The sequence below is a fragment of the Narcine bancroftii genome, chromosome 4, assembly GCF_036971445.1.
Source record: "Narcine bancroftii isolate sNarBan1 chromosome 4, sNarBan1.hap1, whole genome shotgun sequence".
Classification (NCBI taxonomy): Eukaryota; Metazoa; Chordata; class Chondrichthyes; order Torpediniformes; family Narcinidae; genus Narcine; species Narcine bancroftii.
This window is the reverse complement of record NC_091472.1, coordinates 197,752,307-197,770,025: the sequence shown is the minus strand read 5'-3', so window position 1 is coordinate 197,770,025 and position 17,719 is coordinate 197,752,307. Positions and strand designations below refer to the sequence as shown.

At 47.4% G+C, this 17,719-nt stretch overlaps 1 protein-coding gene across 3 annotated transcripts in view; it reads right to left on the bottom strand.

Moving 5' to 3' along the window:
• Positions 1 to 1,003: 1,003 nt before the first annotated feature.
• Positions 1,004 to 17,719, bottom strand: part of LOC138761440 (serine/threonine-protein phosphatase 4 catalytic subunit-like) — a 68,478-nt gene continuing 51,762 nt past the window's right edge. For all 3 annotated transcript variants that reach the window (XM_069933579.1, XM_069933580.1, XM_069933578.1), the window contains exons 7-9: positions 15,535 to 15,661; positions 2,976 to 3,165; positions 1,004 to 1,706 (exon numbers count right to left, since the gene is read on the bottom strand). In XM_069933579.1, the coding sequence (XP_069789680.1) occupies positions 1,577 to 1,706; positions 2,976 to 3,165; positions 15,535 to 15,661 (447 nt within the window). In that variant the 3' untranslated portion in view covers positions 1,004 to 1,576. The remainder of the gene's footprint in view (positions 1,707 to 2,975; positions 3,166 to 15,534; positions 15,662 to 17,719) is intronic.

Here is a 17,719-nt window from a genome sequence, read left to right as displayed (position 1 = left end):
ACGTGGCAACAGCTGAAAGATTGATGTGCCAAGAGGCCCGCGAATGCCTACCACTGCTGCCTGGAAACGGGACCCCTTGAAGCCTGCCCAGATGGGAGGAGTGTTCCTCTGGGGAACACGGGTCATTCTAGATTGGACAGACCCCCCCACTCCCTCGTACACCCATTGCTCCATCAGTTTAGCTTCAGAAACACCAAAGAAAGTCTGGCTTTCTCTCATGATATCCATGCTGGAAAACAAAGTACTTAAAGCTACAGCAAAAAAAAAAATTCTGGTGGACCTTAGGAGTTGACAACCATTGAAATGGAAAGTTTCAGTTCTAACACAAGGCCAGGGCCATGAAACAATACTCCAGTTTCTCTCCCCCCCCAGAGCCCGCCTGCTGCGCATTTCTTGCAGTTCCATTACTACCCACTCACCCGTTGAATACAAAGGGTGCACGTCAAAGGAGCAGCACGAGGCTCCTTGCAGCGGCATACTGTTCTACATGCTCAAAAGTGGAAGAGAATCCCACCCCCCCCCACCCCCCACCCAGCAAAGCTGGAAGGCAACACCGAGCACTGCTCAGACCCGGCACCTCAGCATTCGCCCTGCCACACCCAGCAGTGTCTCACCCCCCCCTCCCCACCCCGGCTCCGTACGCAGCAGGCAAGCTAGGCACCAACCATGCCCTCCATCTTTGCTCTCCTTTTCAGTGCCTCAAAAAACCAAAGCTGGTGGTTGGAAAGGAAAGGATTGGAGAGGCAATTCACAGTGATCAATCTGGTAGATTTTGGGTGGTTTAGCAGAGTTGATGGACCCTAGACATGGTGAACAGCATGCCAGTTGGAAGTTTACCAATGCCTTGCATCTTTTCAGCTCTGCACTGAGTTGGAGAGGATTTCTGGAGACTGGAGTGAAGTGGCATGGAAAACACATAACGTCTGTCTCTTCCTTACACAGCACTGAGTCAGTCTGCCAACAGTAACAGTGCGCCCATTCAAATAGCTCAGAATACAACTAATTGAGCAGAGCACCAATTAAGTTAATTATAATAAGAAACAAGTCTACAAGGCAACTCTTTCAAATACAAATCACTTCTGCAGGGAATTTCCAGTTCAAAGAAAAAGTCCTAATGCTATTGCTTAACAAGTTAGCTCTCCCCTGTAAGAATAAAACTCAGTTACCAGAATTCAAGTCTGGGGAAGAGCAGCTCACAGATCACAAAGAGGAAAGTGATTATTTTTTTTAAAAAAGCTTTTAAAAATTTTCTTTAAAAAAAAGTGCCAATTCTATTTTGGCCCAGAATAAATCATTTCTTCGGCACTGCTATTCAGCTTGAAGAGGCACGAGTTCACCAAATTTCAAGGATCTTTTTCTACCCCGTCCAATTTAAGGAGGAACCACATGAGATAACCACAGTCTCACATTGCTTATGTCATTGGGCACCTTGCCTTGAAGCAGGGAGATTGCCTAGTGAGCGTCTTCAGGAATGTAAGGGTAGTTTGCAAATGTAAGACACTACTTCACAACTTCTTCCCCCTCCTCAGGCAGGCCCAGTGTTCAAGGTTAAGTTCAAGGGCATCGTGGCACACTTTCAGAGAAAGTAGTCGGCAACTGTCTTTTTGGCTGACATGCCTCGTGACTCCTGAGGAGCAGCTTCAAAAATAGTAAACTCCTTCTCCAAATGCTCGTCCAATTCAAGTATTGCAGCAACGTTTCCGCACCTGGAGGAACACGGACACAGTCAGATCAAACAGAAGTAGCTGGCGATTACAATCAAATACATTAAACACGGCATGGTTGGCTTAGCGGTCAGCGCAACACTTACAGCACCAGCAATCAGGACTGGGGTTCAAATCCCGCACTGGCTGCAAGGAGCTGGTACATTCTCCCCGTGTTTGCGTGGGTTTTCCCTGGGGGCTCCGGTTTTCTCCCATCATTCAAAATGTACCTGGAGTTGTGGCTGTAATTGGGCAACGCAGGCTCATGGGCCAAAAGGGCCTGTTACCGTGCTGTTGGTCTCTATACATGCATGTCCAAATGTTATTCTCAGAGTCACCCAGCATGGAACAGGCCCTTCCACCCAGCTTGTCCATGCTAGCCAAGTTGGTATTCAGGATGGATCCCTTTGGCCTATTTCCTTTTAAACCCTTCCTATCCACAAATATCTTTTGAATACGCCCACTTTTACAGCTTCCTCCGGCAACACTGCAGATACGGGGACCCCTCTGAGTGAAAAGGTTGCCTCTCGAAAATCTCTCCCCTCTCACTTTCAATCCGTGCCGCCTCATTCTCAAATCATCTAGATGGAGCAATACTGCGAACGTTCACTTTATCTGTGCCCTTCATGACTATGTACATTTCCAAAGTCACCCCCTCCCCCCCAGGGAACACACAGCCTCTCCCTATAACTCAAACCCTCCAGTCCCACCGACGTCCTAGTGAATCTCCTCTGCACTCCTTCCAACTTAATGTGCTCTCGCTAACGCCTTGAACACCCATGTCATGATGTCCCAATTTTTCTATTCAATATCCCACCTAATGAAAGCAAGAATGCAAGTTCCGTCATCATCACCAAAGTTGCCACTGTCAGGGAACAATGCTCCTCCTCCTAGGTCTCTCTGTTCCACAACATTCTCCAGGGCCCTGCCATTCACTGTGTGAATCTTGCCCTGGTTTAACCTACCAGAGTGCAGCCTCTCACTACAACTGTACTGGTCTTCCAATTCCTTTGTAACACACTAGTGGCAATTCATTGCTAATTAAACCAGCAACCCACACACCTTTCAGATGCGGGAGCACCAAGAAATCCCACGGAGATCAGGGGAGAGCATGCAAACTCCACACAGATAGTACTAGAGGTCTGGATGGACCAGTGTCTCTGGAATAGCATGGGAGCAGGAGCCGTACCATCACGCTCCCCACTTCAAATCTGCATTCCAACAATGGGGCGCGTGCTTGTCAGCGAGGGACACCAGACGCCATTTTCTTACCTGTAGCAGTAGTTGGGTGCTGACCACACAGTTAGAACTGTTTCATTGAAATGCCACTTGTATCCCTCCATCACCAGCTGGTGGGCACGGCAGATCAGATCAATACTATTTGCAGCACTGAAGTGGGCAACAACATCACTGCCAAAGAGATAGCCCGCTCCACGAGGGCTAATTCCCCAGCCAGTGGTGTCTAGAGAGAAGATAGACAGCCATCAGCTTGAGGATTTCGCAATGATTTGCATAGACATGGACCAGATAAGTGTGATACTAATACTGGTCTTTTATTAACAGATAATAACCATCACTTATCTGGCCAGTGGGAAAGCATCTCCATCTGTTATACCAGTATCTCTACAGCCATAGCCAACAGCAATCAGTAAAATATTCCCCCCATTACATCATCACATTTACCTCACCCCAAAAAAACTGAACAATTTTAATAAAATAATGGCAAAAGCAAAAAAAGTCACGGAAGATCAAGGGTTACAAACAGAATTAATGAGAACACATAGCAGAAAAAAACAGAGAGGCTTTGTCATGACCATTTCTAATCTTAGCTATAATTACAGTGAGTGGAGTCACCCTGTATTATCTCAGGCTTAAGATAAGAAATGGTCATGACAGAGCCTCCGTTGAGGCTTTGAAATTCGTGTTGACCTTCGTAAGGGCACAAATCCAGGAGACATCACTAACTGAAGGACTTTGTTGCCAGGTGTGGAAGGGAATGGAGAGCGCGAGGAAACATTCCCATGAAGAAGGTATGGTTCCTAGGGTGTTTCTCGTGATGGGGAGGGTAGAGAAGGAGTCAGATCAGTGGAAGGGCGAGCAGGCTATAGACCAGGCGAGGCCAGATCCCTAAGGGAAAGTGTCCTTCCATCAGGAAAAATAACGAGCATACTGCGGATTAGCATGAAGCAGTTGAACACGCTCTACAAGCGGGTCAGCTTTGCTGGGTCTAACATGTTTTCTTAATAAAACTTCTCAGGGCTTAAATAGCCAAGTCGGGAGTGTCGATCCAGGTTTTGATTTTCTTTGGAAAACAATAAGACGTTGGTGGGGAGTCTCATTGGTAGCTGTACAAAGCAGTGTACAGATCGAGTTTAATGCTTCCGGCAGCTGGTGGGGAAACCTTTCAATTTTAGCACAAGAGGATTAGTTTTCCAGATTGTACCGTTACTGCACTCCAGTTGACCATTCCCCTGCAGGTAATAGCTTATAGTATGACTAGTAGCTATTTCCCTATCAAGAAGTTATTGCCTATGTTCAGAACTCATGAAAGCTGACCCTCCATCACTATGAATGAAGTCAGGATAACCGAAAATACTAAAAATCATATCAAGAAATTTAATAACAGAACTAGCAGAAACGTCAGCACATGGTATAGCGAAGGGAAAATGAGAAAATTCATCAATGATGTTAAGGAAATAGTCATTCTTATTATTTGAGGGTAATGGTCCTTTAAGGCGTCTAGACCATTTGAAAGCCTCAGCGTGGATTTTAATCAATGTGGAAGCGGAAGGTTTATAATAGCGAGGTTTACACTCCGCACAGACGGGACACTCGTAAGTCAGTTTCTTGATGTCTTCTAGTGAGTACAGCAAATTGAGGGACTCCACATAATGATAAAATCTAGTGACCCCTGGGTGACGTAATTCATCATGAAGGTATTTCAAACGTTTAGCTGCAGACTTGGACAGGTCATGCGAGAAAGCGCGTCCGGAAGGTCATTGAATTTTCCTGGGTTATAGAGAATATCGTAATCATAAGTAGAAAACTCAATTCGCCAACGCAGGATCTTATCGTTTTTAATCTTGCTCTTCAATTTAGTGTTGAACATGTAGGCAACAAATTTTTGATCAGTCAGCAAAGTGAATTTCCTTCCAGCTAAAATGTGTCTCCAATAGCGAATGGATTCAACAATAGCTCGCCCTTCCTTTTTGATAGAGGATTGCCTGACCTCTGGCCCATGAAAAAGGCCACAGGTTTACCAGCTTGATTTAGCATAGCTGCCAAGGCCCAATCTGACGCATCAGATTCCACTTGGAATGGTAAATCTTCATCAATAGCTGACATTGTCGCCTTGCTATATCCTGTTTGATATTTTCAAAACCACGGAGGGCTTCTTCAGATGGGAAAATAGTACTTTTAAACCGTGGCTACGCTTTATCTGCGTAATAGGAGAAAACCCAAGGCAACACTGGAGGGACTTTTGTGTTGCAGGTGGGGGTACATCCATGAGTGGCCTCATTCTCTCCAGGTCAGGGCTGATCTCCCCTTTACTCACTACGTACCCTAGTATAGCCAGGCGTTTAGTGCGGTATACACACTTGTCGTTGTTGAGGTTTAAGTGCAGATGCTTGGCCACCTGGAGGAATATTCATAAGTTCCGAACATGATCATTTAAGTCCTTGCCACATATAGTGAGTGACATTGTTCAGATAAGGGTAGGTGGCTTGCAAGTTATGAGTGCCTACTAGCTTATCCATGTCTCGTTGGAAAACGGATACACCATTGGTAACTCCAAAAGGAACTTAAACTGAAAAAGTTTGCCATCTACCTCAAAAGCGGTAAATTGCCTTTCATCTTTGTGAATAGGCACCTGATGAAAAGCTGATTTCAGATCAGTTGTGGAATATATTTTGAATTGTGCAATCTGGTTTACCATGTCTGAGATACAAGGCAGGGGTTACGTAAACCTGTTTTTAGTTTGGCTGTAGTCCACGACCATTCTAGGTCTCGCGCCATTTTTGACGACTACAACTTGTGCACGCCAAAAACTTGTACTGGGTTTGATGATTTTTTTTTCAATAAAAGTCTCAGCTCATCCTTAATAAAGAGTCTGCCCTCTGCTACAGTGCCTACTCTTTGTAGCTATAGGCTTACAATCCCGGATTAGATTGGTAAAAAGACGTGGAGGTTTAATCTTAAGAGTTGATAACCCACAGCCGCTTGGGGAACTGTGATCGATGGGAATGGGCCGTTAAATGCCAATGATACTTTTCATTTGACACTGGAAATCTAATCCTAAAGTCATCGGAGTGCACAGACCGGGGAGCTCGTGCAATTGGAAATCTTGATATTCAAATCATCGGAGCGCACAGACCGGGGAGCTCGTGCAATTGGAAATCTTGATATTCAAATCATCGGAGCGCACAGACCGGGGAGCTCGTGCAATTGGAAATCTTGATATTCAAATCATCGGAGCGCACAGACCGGGGAGCTCGTGCAATTGGAAATCTTGATATTCAAATCATTGGAGCGCACAGACCGGGGAGCTCGTGCAATTTGAAATCTTTATATTCATTTCCCTGCATCTTCAGGGTTATTTTACAGCAACCTGTAACGTCTACTTTTAGTCCAGAACATGCCATAGAAATTTGCGTTTAAACGGATACAAGGTAAGATTCAGGTTCCCATTTACCTCCACCTTCATCGTGGAATGCTTCAGGTCGTGGGGTCCATCTTGATTAATAGTCATGGACACTAGAATAGGGTCTCCCCACAGTAGCGTCTGTCGGAGTTCACCACATTGCTGGCTGTTCCACTTACTATTTCAGAAATGGAAGAAGAGGTAGATGAATCATTAGCTCTCCAGGTCAACATAGCAGTGTTGTGGCTTATTAGTAGTGCTTCTTCTTACTCTTGAACTCACGCAATGAGCTAGGCGTGGACTCTCGCACACGGCAGGCTCTGGCGCAGTGCCCTTGCTTTCCACAGTTGGCTTGCCACATGGGGTGCTGAGAGTGAACATGTAGCGCCAAACCGCAGAAGTAGCATCCTCTGTAGCGGCTTTTATGCTGAGGTTTAGTGGCGCTCAGCAGTGGGTCATCACTGTGGGTGGGACTTGGGGGTGCCGCTTCAGCACCTCCTTCTTTCTCGAGGGCTTTAGCACTTTGTAGTGCAGCCTTAAGGGTCTTCGCTTGTTGTAGAGCAGCATTAAAGGTTGTCTGCTAGGCCCAGGGTCTCCAGTAAGCATTGCCTGATGTAGCCTGACTCCAATCCGCTTATGAATGCATCCAGAATCAAAGATTTCCGTGGGGCTTCGGCCGTGACAGCAGCGCAAGCACAAGCTCTGGATAGCACTTTTAGTGCAAACACGAAAGCATCTTTGCTCCCTCTGGCTTGTTGTTTTTGAGTGTGAAGCTGATGTCTTGTGAACAAAGTGTTTTGTGCCATATCATAGTAGGTTCTGAGAAGATTCAGTTCATTATGGTAGACAACTGTCTCTCTAACTACGGAGTAGGTTACTTCTCCGAGAAGAGTCACAAGGTGGTCCATTTTCGCTGCGTCTTACACAACATTGTTCACCTGCATGTATGGTTCAAAACACTGGAGCCAGTGGTGAAACATTTCTCCATCTCAGGTGGCATCTTGATCTATCTCGAGTTCTCAAAGTTTCAGGGAAGTATCCATGATTGAAAGTCTGTTAATAAAATTGATATGCCAAAGACATGGACCAGATAAGTGGTGTACTAATACTGGGCTTTTATTAACAGATGATGACCACCACTAAACTGGCAAGTGGGAAAGCATCTCCATCTGTTATACCAGTAGGGTGGAGTATCTCTACAGCCATAGCCAATAGCAAGTGGGCAGTATAATAAGCCCCCCACCCTTCCCCGCCCTTACATCATCACACACACAACGGACCAAATTCAAGGGCCAGCAGCAATTCGGCAGAGATATAACACTGGACAACAAAGATTTTACTTCCTGAACACTTTTGGATGTACTTTCTGGATTTTGGGTGCTGATCATGAACATCACCTTAAAATGTCCCTTATCATGTACAATTTTTTTTAGATATAACCTATTTTTGTGATTTCCTGCCATATTTTACATCTACTTCAAGTATACAAAACCGCAAAGTGCAACGTCCTTTTCTGCATTCGCATTTGGATCTCTTCCCTGCTGATCTTGGTGCAGTGACAAACATGGCGAAAGGTTTCGCCAGGAGATTCCAACCATGGAAAAGCTGTATCAGGGCAACAGGAATCCATCATTCCTGACCAACTATTGTTGGACACTGACACGAGAGGCATCAGATGCTGAGTACAAACATTTTTTAGGGTCAGTTGAACCACGTGGTAATAGGCCTTTCCAGCGCACAAGCCCATGCCGCACAAATTCCCCAACTAACCTACAACTGACCTAAAAATGTCAGCATCATTATGCAATTACATTTTATTGATTTTGATATGTTTAATGTTTCTCCAACTTCCTATTTGATGCTGCAAATCTGAAATTATCTTGTGTTCAGCTTTAAGTTGTTTCTCATCATACCCAACTTTTTTTTCCCCCCTGAAAGACTGTTTGAGGGAAAAAATAATTTGTTGTCCAGTGCCAAATTTATCCGTGGGCTGCCATCTAACCTTAATGAAGCAAACCTGGCAGACGAGCAGAATATGACGACTGGCAGCTGTCAAACAAGAGTCTGCAGGGACTGGGGTCAAGTGCAATACACAAACGTGCTGGAGAAACTCAGCACGTTACACAGCATCCATATCAACCAGAGTCCTCCGTTAGGAATAAGAAAAAAAAAGCAGGCAGCTGCCAAAAAAAGGGGAAGAGGAAGGAGAAAGAGCACAGGCAAACTGGTAAGAGGTCATAGGTGGATACAGGTGAGAGGGTAGAAGAGCAAAAAGCTAAGAGGTGATGGGGAGAGGGTAGCTCTCTAATAGGAGGAGGAAGGGAAGCAGGGTGGGAAGCTGGAGGAAAGAAGACAGAGAGGGATGAGGGAAAGAGAGACCGGGGGAGAGGATTAACAGAAATTGAACGTCAATGTTAATGCCATTTGGTGGGAGGCTGCCCAGACAGAATATGAGGTGTACAGAATTTGATGAGTGGATGTTTTGGAAAAGGGTGGTGTGGGGCATAAACAGGCATGTATGGGTCACAAGCAATCAGATACACAGCATGGAAAAAGGACCCTTGGCTCAACTTGCCCACGGCAACCAAAATGTCCCACTCACACGTTCCACCTGCCTGCATTAGGCCCATATCCCTCGGAACTAGTGGTTTTTAACCCCCCCCCCCCACCCAACTCACATTCCCTATGCCACAAGTGCTCTGATTAGTCAGGGATTGCTTTAAGAAGTATGCAAGTGGGAAGAGAAGGTTGAGAATCACTGCTCTAGACCCAATTGTTCTTGAAATATTTTGCTTGAGAAAAATTGTCATTGGCCCATTTCCTTTGGAGTTCTGAAACTGTGCACATAATGAGTCAATGAGGGACGATTAAAACAGTAGTTTTCAAACTTTTTCTTCCTTAAGGAATCCCTTACTAATCACAGACCACCTATGGCATAGGGATTCCTGTTCCATACACCCACCACCCTCTGTGGGAAATAGTCACCCCCCCCACCCCCCCCCACCAGGTTCCTGTTAAATCTGCCCCCCCCTTACCTTAAACCTCTGTCCACTGATTAATGATTCCCCTACTCTGGGCAAAAGACTGTGCATTTGAGAGTGTCACTGTGAAGGATCAGATTTGGAAGGTCCGGAGGCTAAAATCAATCAAACTCCAATAGCATGGATTTCCCAGTGGCCACCCATATCCATTCGCTATCCCATTCCCTTACTGAAATGTCTGTTCGTGGTCTCATGCACAGCCAGACTGAAACCAGCCACAAAAATGGAGGAACCACACATCTTCCAGATGGCATTAATATTGATTTCCTGTTTCAATTAAACTCCCACTCCCTCCCACCTTCTTCCCCTCTCGCCCTAACCCCCAGCTCCCCCTCTCGCCCTAACCCCCAGCTCCCCCTCTCGCCCTAACCCCCAGCTCCCCCTCTCGCCCTAACCCCCAGCTCCCCCTCTCGCCCTAACCCCCAGCTCCCCCTCTCGCCCTAACCCCCAGCTCCCCCTCTCGCCCTAACCCCCAGCTCCCCCTCTCGCCCTAACCCCCAGCTCCCCCTCTCGCCCTAACCCCCAGCTCCCCCTCTCGCCCTAACCCCCAGCTCCCCCTCTCGCCCTAACCCCCAGCTCCCCCTCTCGCCCTAACCCCCAGCTCCCCCTCTCGCCCTAACCCCCAGCTCCCCCTCTCGCCCTAACCCCCAGCTCCCCCTCTCGCCCTAACCCCCAGCTCCCCCTCTCGCCCTAACCCCCAGCTCCCCCTCTCGCCCTAACCCCCAGCTCCCCCTCTCGCCCTAACCCCCAGCTCCCCCTCTCGCCCTAACCCCCAGCTCCCCCTCTCGCCCTAACCCCCAGCTCCCCCTCTCGCCCTAACCCCCAGCTCCCCCTCTCGCCCTAACCCCCAGCTCCCCCTCTCGCCCTAACCCCCAGCTCCCCCTCTCGCCCTAACCCCCAGCTCCCCCTCTCGCCCTAACCCCCAGCTCCCCCTCTCGCCCTAACCCCCAGCTCCCCCTCTCGCCCTAACCCCCAGCTCCCCCTCTCGCCCTAACCCCCAGCTCCCCCTCTCGCCCTAACCCCCAGCTCCCCCTCTCGCCCTAACCCCCAGCTCCCCCTCTCGCCCTAACCCCCAGCTCCCCCTCTCGCCCTAACCCCCAGCTCCCCCTCTCGCCCTAACCCCCAGCTCCCCCTCCCTCCCTCCCCCAGCTCTCCCTCCCTCCCCCAGCTCTCTCCCTCCCTCCCCCCCCAGCTCTCTCCCTCCCTCCCCCAGCTCCCTCCCTCCCCCAGCTCTCTCCCTCCCTCCCCCAGCTCTCTCCCTCCCTCCCCCAGCTCTCTCCCTCCCTCCCCCAGCTCTCTCCCTCCCTCCCCCAGCTCTCTCCCTCCCTCCCCCAGCTCTCTCCCTCCCTCCCCCAGCTCTCTCCCTCCCTCCCCCAGCTCTCTCCCTCCCTCCCCCAGCTCTCTCCCTCCCTCCCCCAGCTCTCTCCCTCCCTCCCCCAGCACTCTCTCTCCCTCCCCCAGCACTCTCTCTCACGCTCCCCCAGCACTCTCTCCCTCCCCCAGCTCTCTCTCTCTCCCTCCCCCAGCTCTCTCTCTCTCCCTCCCCCAGCTCTCTCTCTCTCCCTCCCCCAGCTCTCTCTCTCTCCCTCCCCCAGCTCTCTCTCTCTCCCTCCCCCAGCTCTCTCTCTCTCCCTCCCCCAGCTCTCTCTCTCTCCCTCCCCCAGCTCTCTCTCTCTCCCTCCCCCAGCTCTCTCTCTCTCCCTCCCCCAGCTCTCTCTCTCTCCCTCCCCCAGCTCTCTCTCTCCCTCCCCCAGCTCTCTCTCTCTCCCTCCCCCAGCTCTCTCTCTCTCCCTCCCCCAGCTCTCTCTCTCTCCCTCCCCCAGCTCTCTCTCTCCCTCCCCCAGCTCTCTCTCTCCCTCCCCCAGCTCTCTCTCTCTCCCTCCCCAGCTCTCTCCCTCTCCCTCCCCCAGCTCTCTCCCTCTCCCTCCCCCAGCTCTCTCCCTCTCCCTTCCCCAGCTCTCTCTCTCCCTCCCCCAGCACTCTCTCTCACGCTCCCCCAGCACTCTCTCCCTCCCCCAGCTCTCTCCCTCTCCCTCCCCCAGCTCTCTCCCTCTCCCTTCCCCAGCTCTCTCTCTCCCTCCCCCAGCTCTCTCTCTCCCTCCCCCAGCTCTCTCTCCCTCCCCCAGCTCTCTCTCCCTCCCTCCCCCAGCTCCCTCTCCCTCCCTCCCCCAGCTCTCTCTCCATCCCCTTCTGTTTCATTTAACATTCTCACATTTTCCCTTATCATATTTAATTAACACCTTTTGACTGTTGGGTCTGGGCTTCTTCCCCCTCTCATTCTTTTGCCTTAATGTCTAATCTTTAAGATGCCTGTCTGCCATTTGAAAAAGGGCTTAGGCAGAAAACATCAGGAATAGGAATATATCCTTATCTCCTGTGAATGCTGCAAGACTGATTGAGTTCCTTCAGCATTTCTGTGTGTTCTTAATGAAACCAAAAATCAGCTTGGGTTCTACAAAACTGATCATGTTTAATGAATCTTATAGTTTTTCGAGGACGTTATCAATGAAGACGCTGTTTACATCCGGTACCACACAGATGGCAGTCTCTTCAAACTGAGGCGCCTGCAAGCTCACACCAAGATACAAGAGCAACTTGTCCGTGAAGTACTCTTTGCAGACGACGCAGCTTTAGTTGCCCATTCAGAGCCAGCTCTTCAGCGCGTGACGTCCTGTTTTGCGGAAACTGCCAAAATGTTTGGCCTGGAAGTCAGCCTGAAGAAAACTGAGGTCCTCCATCAGCCAGCTCCCCACCATGACTACCAGCACCCCCCACATCTCCATCGGGCACACAAGACTCAAAACGGTCAACCAGTTTACCCATCTCGGCTGCACCATTTTATCGGATGCAAGGATCGACAACAAGATAGACAACAGACTCGCCAAGGCAAATAGCGCCTTTGGAAGACTACACAAAAGAGTCTGGAAAAACAACCAACTGAAAAACCTCACAAAGATTAGCATATACAGAGCCGTTGTCATACCCACACTCCTGTTCGGCTCCAAATCATGGGTCCTCTACCGGCATCACCTACGGCTCCTAGAACGCTTCCACAAGCGTTGTCTCCGCTCCATCCTCAACATTCATTGGAGCGACTTCATCCCTAACATCGAAGTACTCGAGATGGCAGAGGCCGACAGCATCGAATCCACGCTGCTGAAGATCCAACTGCGCTGGGTAGGTCACGTCTCCAGAATGGAGGACCATCGCCTTCCCAAGATAGTGTTACATGGCGAGGTCTCCACTGGCCACCGTGACAGAGGTGCACCAAATAAGAGGTACAAGGACTGCCTAAAGAAATCTCTTGGTGCCTGCCACATTGACCACCGCCAGTGGGCTGACATTGCCTCAAACCGTGCATCTTGGCGCCTCACAGTTCGGCGGGCAGCAACCTCCTTTGAAGAAGACCGCAGAGCCCACCTCACTGACAAAAGACAAAGGAGGAAAAACCCAACACCCAACCAACCAATTTTCCCTTGCAACCGTTGCAACCATGTCTGCCTGTCCCGCATCAGACTTGTCAGCCACAAACGAGCCTGCAGCTGGCGTGGACATTTACCCCTCCATAAATCTTCGTCCGCGAAGCCAAGCCAAAGAAGAAGATCAGTAAAGTTGATGAAAGAAAGGCTGTGGATGTTGTCTACATGGACTTTAGCAAGGCCTTTGACAAGGGAGGTTAGTTCAAAAGGTTCAGTCATCAGATATCCATGGAGAGGTTGTAAACTGGATTTGAAATTGGCTGAATGGGAGAGAGTGATAGTGGATGGTTGCTTCTCAGACTGAAGGGAAGGCCTGTGACTAGTGGTGTGCCTCAGGAACCATTGTTGTTTGTTGTCTCTATCGATGATCTGGATGATAATGTGGTACATGGGATCAGCAAGTTTGCTGATGACACTAAGATTGGAGGCATTGTGGGCAACGAGGAAGGCTTTCAAAGTTTACAGAAGGATCTGGAACAACTGGAAAACTGGGCCAGAAAATGGCAGATGGAATTTAATGCCGACAAGAGCGAGGTATTTGTAAGGACAAACCAAGGTAGGACATACACAGTGAATGATAGGGCACTGAGGAGTGTGGAGGAACAAAGGGATCTGGGAATAGAGATACACAATTCCCTGAAAGTGGCATCTCAGGTAGACAGGGCTGTAAAGAAAGATTTTTGGCATCTTGGCCTTCATAAATGAAAGTATTGAGATCAGGAGTTGGGATATCATGGTGAAGTTGTACAAGACATTGGTGAGGCAAGGTATGCAGTGATTTTATTTATAAATGGAACTCTAGAATTATATCCAACAGGGTAGACAACCCTATTTTAAAGCACTTTGTTAGAATATGCTGTGAGACCCGTGGAGGATCGGGACTGAAAAGGGGATTGTCACTGAAAAAGCCTTTAAGACAAAATGAACTCATACCCATGACTGAACAACAAAATACTGGAGACCTGGCATCATAATAGGATACATCTGGAAGATTGCGATTGAAAAAATGTTTTTATGTTGTTTGAACAGTTGAAGAAATAGGACTTGCCCAACAAGACCTTCTTTTGTTACCTTCAGTTAAGATCCTTTCTTAAGGCCAATTTAGTCCCGGAAATGACTGCCGGGACTCACTAAAGTGGAGAAACTACTTCATGAAAGAAATGTATATAAATTTATTTCTAGAATGTACTTTTTTTAACTGATGAATAAAGGCCCAAAACCAGGTTTCACAAATCCAGTGCAAGATGGGAGTCAGATTTAGACATACCAATTGATGAACATCTCTGGTCAGATCTATGTCAAAGAAGTTTGTTGGCTACCATCAATGCCAAGTATGGACTGATTCATCATAATTTTCTCCATTAGCTGTACCTCACTCCACAGAAATTACATCAGCATAAGTCCAAGTTGTCATAGATGTGCTTTAGGTGTGGTATAGAGGTTGGTTCCTTCTTACACTCTACCTTGCTCTGCACAAAGGTGAGACCCTTCTGGTATGACCTTAGTGACACCCTAACTAAGATCACAGGAGTCCCCTTCCCAGAGGACCCAGAGCTTTGCTTACTGGGGAACTTTACAAGTGTTGGTAGATCACTAATTTCCAAATTAACTTCACAGAAATTGCCTTATGTGTGGCCAGGAAATGTGTAGCAGTAACATGGAAATCTGACTCCCCTCTCATTGACAAGTGGCCTTCAGAAATAAACAGCTGCATTCCTCTTAAAAGATCACATATAGTCTTAGGAAAGGCCTTCCTAAATATTTGGCAGCATTATCTAAAACACAGGCAAGCCACTGTAGAGTTGCGATCGCTCTGACTAGACAGCAGACCTCTAAAGCTGGTAACATCACGACACTATGTCTTTTACTGAATAAAGGATTTTTCTTTGTTTAATTAGTCACATAGAGGTGGGTATGGAGGATAGGTTTACATGACATTTTGTATAGTGTTGACTGCTTAATATACTTATGACAAATAAAATATTACAAATAAAAAGCCATTGGTAAGGCCAAATTCAGAGTATTGTGTGCAGCTCTGGTCACCTGGCTACAGGAAGGATATCAATAAGATTGAAAGAGTGTAGAGAAGATTTACTACGATGTTGCCAGGTCCTCAGGAGAGGAGTTATGGGGAAAGATTAAACAGGTGAGGATTTTATTCCTTGAAGCGTAGAAGAATGAGGGGAGATTTACAAAATTATGAGGGGTATAGACAGATTAAATGTGAGTAGGTTCTTTCCATTTAGATAAAGAGATAAATACGAGAGGACATGGCTTTAGGGTGAAAGGGGAAATGTTTAGGGGTAACCACTCAGGGTGGTAAGAATGTAGAACAACCTGCTGACATGGAAAATGTGGGCTCACTCAAGTTTTAAGAACAAGTTGGATAGATACATAGATGGCACAGGTCAATGAGACTAGTGGAATAATATTTTGGCACAGACTGGAAGGGCTGAATGGTCTGCTTTCTGTTCTGTAGTGCTCTATGGTTCATTGAGCAGGAGCTGCTGCCAGAGAGGATTCTAAGACTACCTTTTGGCTTCCTTCCATCGATGCTGCATGATTCACTGAATTTCTCTAGTACTTCTGTGTACCATTCAACAATTCAGTCTCCAAGGATTTGGATTGGACTCACAAACAATTCTCCTCTGTACAAGCCCAAGACTCACCTTCTGGGTCTGACCACAGCAGATCGCACATTGGGCCATCGTGTGGCACCTCTTGCTTCCGGTCGATTGTCCTAATCTGGTCCAGAGTCTGGATGGAAGGAGAGAGGCCTCCATGTACGCAGAAGATCTATAGAAGAGAAAAGACAGCTTCGTTTAATAAAGACAAACCAAAGATCTGGAGAACGCTGAACAGATCAAATTTTTCATTGTAGTAAAACACAAAAGTCTGCACACACTGTGATTCAAGTTAAAAACAGAATGCTGGTCAAAAAGTACACAGAAGTCCAAAAATCCAGATACCAGAGATCTGGGCCTCCTGAGAACCTGGACTTTGAAAACTCCCAAACTTAGTACTTGGATGCGTGTGTAAGAGCCACAGACACACAGCGGCAACAGGTGACTAGTAGTCTGCGGCCTGACAACAAACAGCTGACCACGACAATCAGGTAGACAACACACGGGATGAGACGTCCACTCCCATAGGCTGCAGGAATAGGGAACGAATCGACCAATCACAGCCAGCGGATTGAAGTGGGTGCAATCTGGGCCTGCGCATCCAGGACAGCCAATCAGCAGCCAGGCTTGCTGAAGCCACGCCTGGGGGTGACACAATCGGTTGCATATAAAAGGCAGATCTGCAGCCCAATAAAGTCAGTGTCAATTACACACCCTTGATGTGTAAGTTTTCATTCAACCTCCAGCTATAACCATAGCAACCCACTACATGGCCATGCTTAATACAAGTAATCTTATCACACAGAAATTCATTTGAATGTTGAATTTTTCTTTTATAATGTTCATTTTTAAACACAATTTCAAAAAATGCAAGCTTTTTTTTTAAAAAGCGAAAACAAATTATGTTGTCATGTGTTGACTTTATTTTTCTTTCAAACTGGCCGTTTTGATAAATGCAGCATGCTGTATTTTCTAATGAATAAACTATCAAAAATTAACTGTTCATCTCAAAATTCAAATTTAAGGAAGAATAAAAAGTAAATTTAATTTTAAAAAATGTTTTTAACTTTATTTTTAGACATACAGCATGCGGTAATAGGCCCATTAGCCCACAAGTCCATACCGTCCAATATCTACAACTCCCAGTATGTTTCGAACGGTGGGAAGAAACCAGAGCTCCCGGGAAAACCAGCACAGACAGGGGGAGATTATACAAACTCTTGACAACAACTTAGGATTCAAACCCCGGTCCTAATCACTGACACTGTCATGGCATTGCACTAACCGTGCCGCCTCATGTACTGCCCGAAAATCTAGAGCGACCCAATCCCCAAGCAGTCTGAATTTTAGGACTTCTTCTGTACCTTACATAGCAAAAAAAACCTTTTCACCGAATTGAGCTCAGGACTAGAGAAAAAAGGCATTCCAGCACATTCTCCCCTTCTCAACAACAGATTCATTGCACTCAGTGGGAGATGGGAGAATGTAAGGCTAGCTTTACTGGGAAGGCCTGGATCCAGGAGATTCTATGGCATTCACGTTTGGAAAGGAGTGCACCCACTGTCTTCTTGTGGGCACACCAAGAAATAGCAGAACAGGATGGTAAGTCAATGAAAGTTCGAGTGGGAGGGTAAGCAAGGCCAAAGATCTCCAACACCCCACAAGTGAGGCACATGGTGAGATTCACAAAGAGCCTGAACCTGGGCAAGCAGAGATTAGCGAATGGGACAATCGCAGCATGGGCGACCACAAGTCCCAAATTAGACACTCTAAAGCAACCATTCTCATGATGGGGGGGGGGGGGGGGGGCGGGAGAAATTCACAGCACATTTAAGGGGGGAGCCATGAAATTCAATCATACATTTTTTTTTAATGTCGGTAGGAAAAAAGTATGGAAGAAACCAACTAAACTTGACTGATTCCTAGGGAAGAAGTCCATAAACATTAAGCAGAGTCCAAAGGGGGTCATAGCTGAAACAAGGTTCAGAATAACTGGTCTAAAGAGGAGAGACATCCTTTTGTGCCCATTTGCTGCACAGGAGTTTCAGTTCCACTGAATGGCAAAATATTTCATTTAAAATCATGAAGATTTCAGGTGCCCATTCCAGGGATAACACGAAATCGGCTGCGAGTCTGCGCAGGATTCGTTCATTTGACACAGGTGATAATTCCACAATAATCCAGTCACAATAACCCCCACAGAAAAAATAAGGCAGGGCTGTGAGTAGAG